The sequence below is a fragment of the Phalacrocorax carbo genome, chromosome 4 (genome assembly GCF_963921805.1).
Source record: "Phalacrocorax carbo chromosome 4, bPhaCar2.1, whole genome shotgun sequence".
Lineage (NCBI taxonomy): Eukaryota > Metazoa > Chordata > Aves > Suliformes > Phalacrocoracidae > Phalacrocorax > Phalacrocorax carbo.
In genome coordinates, this window is record NC_087516.1 from 50087895 (window position 1) to 50099292 (window position 11398).

The window sequence follows — 11398 nt, forward strand, 5'->3', positions numbered from 1 at the left end:
GAAGATTGTGAGAGCAGCTGAGAGCTGGAATTTGTGCTGTGAGTAAGATGAGCACATTTAGATGATTCATTGTCTTCTGATAACTGCCCAGCTCCTGAGGCATTACTGGCATGCAAAAACAAAGTAGGTCTGGGTGAATCAGAAGGCTGAGGGAAGAGTATTGGTGGTAGATAGCAAAGACATGCACAAGTTTATTCAGAGACCAGGCCATAAACTGCCGCTGTTTTCCAAGGTGTGCAGTGAACTTCCTGGAAAAACTGGCTCATCTTTGTTGCCAGATTTGGGGTGTGCCTTGGGAGCAAGGCCCTTGCTCCATCCTCCAAAGGCCACACTAGCGTGAAAGGCTAGAAGAGCCAGGCTGAGCCATCTGTATGTGATACCTTCTGCCCACTCTCCAAAAACATGTCCAGCGAGTTCTCTGTGCCAGGCAGCAAGAGATAAGGTCTCACTGGTGCTGCCTGGATGATTCTGGGTATCTCCAAAAGATGGGAGCACTTTTCTTCCCTCTCCTGCCGTCCTCCAGGACACATCTCCAGATTCTTTGGCCTTGGTTTCTCCACCAGGCACCTAAGCTACAGTAAATTGTTTGCCTCTACAACTGCCAAGAGTATTTGACAGCTTGAGTACCCACAGGTTACTTTGGAGAGGCCAGATGAATGGCAAGGTCTGGAGGATGAAGGAGGGACCAAGAAACTCAGTGCCAGCTCATACCTACATCACCGCTAGCTTTATCATTTTAAACCAGAGGTCAGGCATTTGTCACAGAAGGAAAAGGAGCAAAAAACACAGAGGACTTCGCAATGCAGCCTGGTGGTCTTGCATACACCCCAGGGCAAACTTTGTGATTAATCCTTATCCTAATTAGTGTTGTAGCAGCAAAGACAGCAAAACAACAGAACAGGCATCAGCACCCAGGGCACCCATGGCAGTCCTGGCTGTGGCAAAGGATGCAAGCATTCCCAGCCCTAGCTATTACATCCCAGATTCTGGTGCTCAGGAAGATCAGCAACCACCTCGCGAGTCCAGACATTTCAGTAAGACTATTTCAAATGCAGTGGCAGGCCTGAGAGAGTAATGCAAAGTTGGCTCTTCAGCATGCACTGTGTTTCCATTGTACGTATGAGTAATATGGGGCCACTTCCCAGGGCACTAACATCTGGCCAAAGAAAAAGAAAGGACTGTTGTATCCAAGTGCAATGCAGATGTGCTCCTGATGTAGGGGAATCACCCAGCATTGGATGTTTTGAATATTTTCTTTTGCAGACCCATGGCAGCATTGTCTGGAAGAGCCCTCCACAGGCTCTGGTCCAACCCCCCTCTTGGAGCAAGATTATCGCCAGGACTGATGCAGGCCAGACAGCTTTGTCTAACTAACACTCAGAAACCCCCAAGGGTGGCAAGCCACCACCACCCTGAGGACCTGCCCCAGAGCTGCCTCTCCTCTTGGGGGAGATTTTTTTCCTAGTGTCCAGGCTGAAATCCCAGTGCTTCAGGAGCAATCCCTTGCAAGCGTCTTTTATAAAAAGGGAGGGGAGAGGAAAAGAGAAGAGCAGAGGACAGATCTGAGGATTAGTGAAGCTTAAATATTTTCAGGTGGCTTTAGACTGGCTTGGCTAGCTCTGTGCCCAGTGTTTGCCTTGCCAACGATTGCTGACTAGTGAGATGATAGCTTGTACGCTGAAAAGCTATTGATGGATGTGAGAAGCAACTGTAGGAGTGTGAAGAAGAAGGATCAACGGGCAGGTGAGACCATCACTGTTGTTCATTTGAGGAAAGCAAATGGAAGAATCTGATGACTCTGTTGCCTTTCTTGCATTTAGCTTTTACATAAAAGTTGAATCTAGAGGTGAATAACACTCTGAAGGGACCAATTACCCTCCACAAACCACCAAGATAAATAAATAGCTAGCTGAGGCTTTGCAGTCTCTCTCTTAGGCACCTACAGCCAAACCCTTGCCCCGGCATTTAGCCATGACGATGAACAGAAAAGGGGCTGGGAAATGGGCCAGGATTGCGAAAGAAAAGGTTCACAAACTTTCAGCTAGGTGAAATGTGTATGAGCTACAGCAACACTCATTATCAGGGGAGGAGCCATCTCCAGTTCCCAAGCCAGGCTCTCCAAGAACTGCTGGAGGGCGGGAGCAGAACCAAGGAAATGGCAAAGAATGAGGACAGCATCCTGTTTAAAAGGCTTGAAGTCAAGTTATAGATCCTTAATTCAGTGCCTGGAAAATCAACCTGCACAAAGGATTAATTCAGAGGCACCAAGGGGCTAATATGGGGGCTGAGCAGCAGACAACTGGGATTTCTTAAGAACTATTTTGTACCAAACCATTTTAATTCCCTCTCAAAGATTTGGCAGATAAAGGGGAAGCAGCAGATGTGATAGTTTTGACCTCCATAGAGGACTGTGTGTTATCCCTTTCAGACTTCTTGTCAGAAAGGGAAATACCATCTAGATGAAATATGGATGTAAAATTGGTGCAAAAATAAGTGCCTTGATCTGGTGACAAGAGCTATTGGTGGCTTATGGTTCAGACTAGAAGGACATATACAGAAAGAAACAGCAGGAAAATGATCCTAGCTTTGGTACTATTCAATGCTTCCATACTGTGGGCTAGAAGCCATGCTGCGCTGCCTTAGAAATGTTGCAGGTAATGTTAAAGAAAATGAGACCAGAGGAATGCCAAAAGTAGGTTCATCAGATGACACTAAAGACCTGGTAAAGACAGGATTTGACATCAGTCAAATGAAATTCAATCAAGTCAGGTGTGAAATGCTTTGAAATGAGATCAATCCAACCTGAGGAAAGAATGGGACACGGGATGAAACAGGCTACAAACTAGGCAGGGAAGCGTGCTGGAAGCAAGCCTTCTTCTGGTGGTGGCGAGGACACATCACACACTTTAAGGATGTTTACAACTCTACTCCCATCACTGAACAAGTGTCAGGGACCAAATAGGTGCCACGGAGGGATTCATATTTAGAGGATGGAGACAGTTCACCTTAGCCTTACCCTGCCCATGACTGCTGTATCTACCTGCCCTCCCCTTCCTGCCCAAGCGGCTGGCAGAGGCAAGGCTGATGGGGATAGTCAACTAGCCCAGGCCAGCTGCTTTTATTACAGCTTAGCCTTAATGAAACTCCGCCAGGCTTGGAATAGTCTTGGGTACCAAGCTGCCATGTGGCCCACAGCTTATGCCTACTTTGAGAGGGAGCTGATTCCTGAAGGATGCTGTGGCCAATGAGTGGCAGCCTGCCCTGCACACACCCAGAGAAGGGCAGCCCAGAAGCCAGCTGCAAACACCTGGCCACCACAGCCAGATCAGTCAGAAAGTCCCATCTGAGTGAGGCACAGGCCAACACAACCAGTAGAAACCTCTCTTATCTCCCAGGGCAAGAATCATCAGGCCACCCCATCCTGGAGGCAAGACCACCATCCTACAGCCCTCCATACTTTCTCAGGTGCCCAAAATCCCACCCACCCGTATGACAGCTTCCCACTGTCACCAGCATTAAGCCTCCCAGTCTCTGAGTGAGGGCACCACTCAGGCCAACTGGCCATCCAAGGGCCAACTGGCAGGCAATCGTATACCTTATGTGAGCAGCAAGTCCTGCTAGGCCCTTTGTACAGGCTGTGGCACACTGGGCATCCTTCTGGGAGTCAAGCAGTCTCTCTGAGCTTTGAAGCAGCCTGTGATTTTAGGAAAAGAGAGAAATTCTGTGATATTTCTTAAAGAACTTTCTCACCTGGATGATTTAGCAGCAGCCTTTGAAATTCAGCAGCAAAAAGTCCTCCAGATAGGGCTACCAGTGATATTGTTTACCCAGTAAATTTTTACTCTGACAGGATAGGAATCACAGGGAATGGTGATATTCCCCCTCACACACTGTCCCCGCCTCAGCCTGTAGTTCAGTGGCTTTTCAGCCAAGCATGTGTGTTTGAACATTCAAATGACAGGTCCAGGCAGCACACACCACTTTGGGATAGCAGGGGTTGCTTATTGTCCTCCCCAAGGGGACACAAGGTTAGAAAGAAGAAGATGCTGCCAGCACTGCACAGCAGAGATCTAGAGGGGTGGGTTTTTTTACCTTAACATGAAAGGAAAGGCACAAGGTACCCAAGACTAACCCTGCTCTGTTCGTACCTGTACTTCACATTCTCTGTGGCTGGTAATTTCACTGGCCTTTCCATGCCAAAATCAATTAGTTTTGTCTCCGCTGATGTACTGACTGCCTTGAAAGTATGTGTTGATGGTATCAGGCACACTGAAGGTGGGCTGTACTGCAGAGATCTGCACCTAGCCAAAAACAAAAGTATTTTCCTTTCCTTTGCAAGATGTCTCTGACTAACCTGGAAGAGTCCTGTGTTTTCTTCCAAAGGGGTCAGGATCCTCCTGTGGAGCAAAACTGGGCAGTCTGTTCACCAGCAAGTAACGTGGGAATGAGACGCAACTATCTTTCTATCTAAAATGTTCACGTACTTTGCAAATACAGTGGGGGAATTTCCTATTGTCAAGATGGAGGTCTCATCCCACCCATGTTCTCATACAGTCGCATATCAGAATAGAATTCCCATAGACTAAAAGTCCCATTGTTTCTCAGTCACCAGAACGGGCATGGGACACAGATGTCTCCCTCCCAGGGCTTTCTCAAGAAGAAAGGTTTAAGCAGCTCTTTTCTTCTGCAGCCTTGGCTATGTGTCTAGTGGTTTGACCCACAGAGCTGACCAAACTGCTAGAAAATACATGAAGGCACAGTTGTAAGCCATCTGCGCTTTGGTTTCAGGCCTTTCAGCCCAGTGAGAGATCAAAGGACATGCAGATGAGTCACGTTTACAGTAACTAGATGAACCCTATCATGAAAAACTGCCTTCGCCTTGCCAGTTACAACGTGCTCCGCACCCACGGGCATTGGCACTGCCCTTTAGCTCCCAAGCTCTGTGGCCCAGGAACTGGACAAACATGCAACTTCCACAGCCAGCCACAGCTTTAACCACTCTCTTCTCCCTGTCTGAAAAGGGGTGCACCTCCAAAACCCAGCACAAGCACTTCATGGCACCTCTCACAACCATTTCAGGGTTTGAGTCACACAAAAATAGAAATAGCTGGAAAAATGCTTTTAATGTTATTCTCTGAATTGAAAGCAAAGACTCAGAAGTGGCACTAGGCAATCTGGCAAGTTCAAGTGCAGCAGTTTGGAAGTGAGGGAATTTAATGGATGGATGGATGGATGGATGACTGAATACCTGGGGGGCATCTAATAAGACTTTCAACAACTCATTCCCAGGATCTAGTCTGAGTAGTGTTCAGAGTCACAGCTGGGCTGCAGAAACAGAGCGGGAACAGCCTCAGCGCTCACTGATGGATTTACTGCTCCCTGCAGGCATAACAGGATGCTGCCCCCAAATTGCACGGGTGTATGCAGCTTCTTCACTCTGTTTTAAGCAGGGGGGAACAGCCAAGACTCCTGTGGGCCACAGGCCTGAGTTTGATAAGCCACTGCTGGGTCACAGCCCCGGAGTGGGAGCTGCCAGCATGGGGCTTGCAAGCCCTTGCACACCCAACGCATCTCCTGGTCTCTGATAACCCCTCTGAAAGGCATCCTCAGGGCTGCCATCACCACCTTGGCCAGGCTGGAGGCTGGCAGGTCAACAGGCAACTGGAAGGCTAATAAATCTGCTTGCAGAAGTGCTGCCCCAAAGGCTGGAGAGCTGGGGCATAGAGGTGCTTGCTGGGTGGTGACCACTGTTGCCCATGCTCTGGGGAGGACACACTAACGTCTGTTCCATCTTCAGCTAGCAAGGAGGACTGCAGACTCCGTCTTACCCAGGAGCTCATCCTTGTCCTCCTAGAGGGCACAAAGACAACAGCATGTCTGTGTCTGGAGGAAGCTGGGAGCTGGTCTGAGAGAAGCCCATTGCAACTGCAACTGTTTGCACAATGCAGAGGATGTCCTGGCTGCACTCACACAGGGCCTGGGCCATAGCTTGAAAACAAGGAGTTGTGGGTGGGGAACCCTCATTTTGCATTCCTAGAAGCTACACTACTCCAAATTCTAGAAGAAAAAGCAGCAAAATGGACCTCTCGGAACCAAGCTCTTCAACCTGGACACCCGCCTACTGAGACTTTCCTGTTGGATTGAGACAGAGGAGAAGCTGAGACAACGAGGTCTAATGCTAAAAAATCCCATCATGGGCTGTTTGAGCTACCCTGCTTTGCTCCCAGCCTGGAGAGATTCAGGGGTTCGACAGAGAGGCAAACACAGGTGGCTAGTCAACCTGTCCAAGGGGCTAGACTAGAGGAAATTGCAACCCCGCAAGTGCCCCCAGGTGCCGTTCCCAGCCAGTCCCCGTCTCCTACAGGGGGCTCCCAGGTTCTACAAAGCAAATTCTCCTGAACTGAGAGGGCGAAGGACACACAGCCAGGGTCAAGTGCTGTGCCTGCTGGGCACCTGCCAGACATAGGGCAGCCCAGGAAGGCACAGCACACGCACTGCTATTTGCCATGTCCTCAGACCTGACTGCCATGTGGCTCGGTGTCCAGCATGGGCTGAGGCCACTTTAAATCCAATTAGCAGTGTGGTGGTATTGGCGGGGGGGAGGGGGGGGCAGATCTTGCCCTATGCATGCAGGCAAAGCCCCAGGGTCAGCGGGATGTAAACAGGAATTACCAGCTGCAGGCTCCTGCTAAACAGCCCTAGCCCCGGCTCTTCTCCACACGGCAAACAGGATGCTGAGAGATCCTGCTGCTGCTGAGGACAGGCCCCACAGCAGCAAGGGGAAGAGGGTCAGAGTAACCCCTTCCCAGATACGTGCCTCCTGCCCTAGTCTCACTGTCAGGAGATCAGCAGAATGTAGGGGCAGAGCTGCCTTCATGCAGGGAAGGTATCTTCTCCTCTGCCGAGCCACTTTTTGAAAGCTGAGCTGGACCCAGGGAGTCTGGATTAGACTGAGGATCACAGAGGAAGCTTTGGAGACTGCTGTGTCCCTGTGTTCCCCAGCTGTGGCCATTTCTGGCATCAGACAAGGCCAAACTCTGCTCAGTTGATATGATAATGGTGTAACCCAGTAGCCACTAGTCCTGTCCCCACTTAGCCTACACTGAGCCACTGTCACCTAAGAGACACTAGTACTTGTCCAGTCCAGGGTCCTGTCACCACCAATGGCTGGAAGTAGACACCTAGAGAGGCAGGGAACAGGCTGAACACAGCAATACTGCCCTGAATGCATTCCCAGACTTCAACGACCCAGGGTATCTGAGTCTGGAAGCAGCAATGTGACACTCAATAGCCCATCATTTTTCTTTTTTTTTTTTTTTTCCCTTGGAATCAAGCTCAAGCTCTGACCATCCTGTCCTGGATGTTTTCCAGTTCCAGTTAGCTCAAGGCCTTCTGCTGCTCCTCCAATTTACAAAGAGGGGGGGTTACAAAATAATAATAATAAAATGCAAGACAACTCAACCAGGCCTGGATAAAGTTTCCATAATGTTCTTAAAGAGATGACTTTGCCAGGGTAAGGAAAAACTAAGTCACAGCCTTGGAGAAGTAGAAAACACCAAGTAAGGTAGCTCTCCCCACCCATCAGCTAGGGAAACATGGGAAGGAAGGCAGTTTCAGCCAGACCATTTTATCTCTGAAACCAGATGGCTTTAAATGCTTCCCCAGAGCTTAGAAAGGGCCATGCTCTGCTTTGAACTGCTTTCTATACCACCTCATTAGAAAGTAAAAGGGAAGAAATGAACAATCTATAACTTTGTGGTATCGGGAAACAGCTCTGTTAATCCCGTTTCCTTCCCTGAGCTTAGTCAGGGCAGGTCATCCAGCATCAGGGCCACATCACCTAATCTGCCTATTGTTGCCCTGCAATCAGGAGCCTGGGCACCAGCCCAAAGGGCAGATACATCCTCCTGGCCATTATTAATAAATTGGAAAGGCCCAGGTTGTTAAACCTGACCCCACTGCTTAATTGCTCCTAGTACCCATCTTCTACTTGCTGCTGCAGATCCAAGCAATGCCTACTTCCCAAACTCAGGCCTGTGGGAACGACGGCAAGAGGGGCAGAGCATTGCTGGGGGAGCAGACAAGAGGAGAAGGAAGGTGCTGCACGGAAAGACACCATAGGGCAGGCACTGCAAAGCCCAGGGTAGGGGTACCTATGGCACCCCTTGCGTCCCGCACAGCAGGCTCCTACATTTCTTGGCCTATCTTGGAAAAAACGTGGGCAAATCTGACAAGATCCAGGATTTCTCCCTGTCCCACAGGGCTGGCACACACCCCACTTGCACATCTGAGATGGGGAGTAAAGCCCTCACCAGCCACTCAGAATTCAGGTCTTGCTCCCACCTGCTTACAGCTACAGCTCAGCCTGGCTGGCCCACAGGGGACCACTCTTTTACCTGCCAGCATTGCCACTGGGCTGTGTTTTGTCACCTTAGTAAAAACCTCCTGAGCTCAGGAGGAGCCAAACAGCACTGACAGTCCCTCATCCATGGCACCCAGGCCCACTGTGCCGCGCAGCTCGCTACCAGCCCTTTCCCTCTCCCATAGGAGGGCTGTATCTTCTCACAGCCAAGCTCCACCTTGTGTCAAAATGGAAATGAAAATACAGCCTCCTACAAGGGTCAGGACTAGAAGATTTCAGGCTTTCAGCACCTGTTCCCATCAGGGGTGAGAGTCCCATGGCAGAAGGCAGCCTTGGGCAACGCATCAGGCAGGCAGCATCTGGTGTGTTGGTTGGACCCACAGCTCCAAGAGCAGTAATGGGTGGCCTGGCACAAGGTCAACGGCTGGAGCAGGGTAAAAGGTTAAAAAAGTTAACAGGACAGAAGGAGAAACAGCAACCCCTAGCTTAATTTCTCAGCTGAATTTTAGCAAATTTTAGCAAAATACTAGCTGCATATGACAAAGACAGGTATCCCCAGTCTAGAGGTACACACAGCTGGCTGTCAGCATTGCTGACCTGCAGACATGGTTGGGGATATGAGCCTTGGGCTGAGTCCAAGCCACCCCTGTCTTCCAACTGGGCTGAGATCCACCAATCAACAGCTTTGTAACTCATCCCAAAAATCATCTGTCACTGACAGAGCAGAAGGGCTTTGGGGACACTCAGGGAATAGCTGTAGGACAAAGGAGTGGGGAAGGGAGCAGCTGGTCCAGCACAGACCCACCCAGTCCTTCAGGTGGCCAAGGCCATGAAACCAGCAGTGCAAAGATGCTGTGGGGCACACATGCAATCAGCCCTCCAGATCAGCTGCAGCTGCTCATCCCAAACTAATCCACAGAGGATGCTGCCCTCTTTTGGGCTCAGCATGACTGGCAGGAATTCAGGGAAATTTGAAAAGGCCCAAGACCAGTGCTTTCTGGGGCTCAAAAAGGGGTTCTCAAATATGGTGACTTCCCATACCTCTCTCAGTGGACATCCCAGGGACTTTTTCCGCTGAGAGGCTACTGTGCCTGTGGGTGGTCTCTGAGCACACCCTAGGAAGGGAAGAACCAGGCTACGCTCAAGAGCGGTCCCTGAAAGACAGGGACTTTGCTTGCTGGGATAAAGAGCAAGAAGATGAAGGTTGGGGGCTGGGAAAGTCTCCTGGGCCTGGGGAGGACCACAGAGGCCTTACCAACTGAGAGTGCTGCTAGCATATAATTTTAATTAATGATTTTCATAAATTAATTCAGTTGATAGTAAAATTAGTTCAGTCACTTTAAGTGAGCCATAACCAGGTCTGGTGCTTCCCCAGCAGGGAGGAGTAGGGACTGAGCACTACCAAGCCCCAACATGACACTGAGATGTCCCAGTGACATCTGCAGCCTGTAGACAGCTGTCTGCCCCCAGCACCCCAGCCCTGCTACCTGCAAGGGGAGAGCGGAAGCCAGAGCTTTGGTGGTTCCTGCAGGCTCCCGCACCACTGGAAGGTGCTGTTCCCTCCCACAGCCCTCGGGCTGGGTGCCCGCCAGCCCTGCCTGCACTGGCCTCCTCCCTGCCTGCACTTCCTCCTGCTGCTGGCACCTCCCCACAGCTCTGGGCACAGCCAGGACGGTGGCTCGCACCACTCCACGGGCTGCCCGCGGTACTGGGGGCCCTGGGAGGATTGCCCTACCGAGGAATACCTCTGCCTGCACCTAGAAGCCCTGGGGCACCAGTGCCACTTCTTCTGCCCAAGTGACAGGCAGCAGCAGCAAAGCCCCTCCTCTCCCGGAGTCCCCACGGACCTCTCTGCCTCTGGCAAGCAGGAACACTGCTTGGCCACCTGCTAGAGCCTGCTTCACCCACCTCCCCAGCATGCGGACACCAACGGCGATGATCGTGGGGCTGGTGCTGTGCCCCTGTGGGCTCCTGCTGATGCTCACAGGCACACTGGCACCCAGCTGGAGGAAGGTGAGCCTCATACCTGATGAGCCCATTGACCTCATCTTGGAGCAGGGCCTCTGGGATATATGCAGTGAGCGGCAGAGCAGCCATGTCCGCCAATGCAGCCAGGCTGATAAGCTGGGCTACTTTGAAGAGCTGCCTGTGCGGGTGGCCCAAGGGCTGATGCCCACCTCGCTGGTGCTCACCTCTCTGGGCTTGGTGGTAGCTGCCCTGGGGGTTCGCTGCTGGCAGAAGGAGCCACAGCACCTGCTGGCTGGCATAGCAGGGCTTGTGCTGCTCCTCCCAGGGCTACTGAGCCTTGCACCTGCCTCCTGGTATACCCATGAGCTGTGGGCACTGCCTGCACCGGCTGGCAGCACGCTGGTTGTAGGCTACAGCTTGGTGCTGAGCTACTTGGGAAGCTGCCTGGAGATCTTGGGGGGACTGGCTCTCGCCCTCAGCTTCCACCACTGCCGCAAGGAGCGGGGGGCCCCCAAACTGCCCCCCAGCCCTGTGATGGAGGCTGGGCCATGGTCTACCACGGGCGCTTACCGCAATCCCTGGGACGTGCTGGAAGACGAGCGAGATGGACGACATTGGAGGACGAGCCTGCCTTGTGACTCTGACTTGTAGCCCCAGCACAGGGACAGCAGTGGGCACGGGCCAGCCTGGCACTGAGAGCAGTGCTGGATCCTGCCCCTCCAAGCCATGCCCTTCTCTTGGGGTACCCCAGAGCAGGCTGCAAACAAGACCAAGGACCTGGCTTGAATCTCTGCAACCTCCTCAAATGCCCGGTGTGCTCCAGGGCCCACAACTGTGCCAAAGCTGTGCCAGGCCGAGGACCAGACCTGGCTCCAGTCCCTCCATGCAGCTTTTAGCTCATCCTCCTGCACCATGCAGCAGCTTGGACAAAGGCAGCTCCGGTGTTCCCATGTGAGCAAGGTACAGGTTTGCACTGTGTAGATTTCAGGGTTGGGAATTGTGGAAGGGAGCACCTCCCACATGCCTGCTCAACTCAGGGCTGTGCAAAGAGCAAAATAAATTAAGAGG

The 11398-nt window shown here is 51.6% G+C and overlaps 1 protein-coding gene across 1 annotated transcript; it reads left to right on the forward strand.

Annotated features, from left to right (window-relative positions):
• The first annotated feature begins 9981 nt into the window (after positions 1-9981).
• On the forward strand, positions 9982-11398 carry CLDN23 (claudin 23). The gene has a single exon (XM_009514815.2). It carries the CDS (start codon positions 10280-10282, stop codon positions 10979-10981), a length of 702 nt encoding a protein of 233 aa, XP_009513110.2. The 5' UTR covers positions 9982-10279; the 3' UTR covers positions 10982-11398.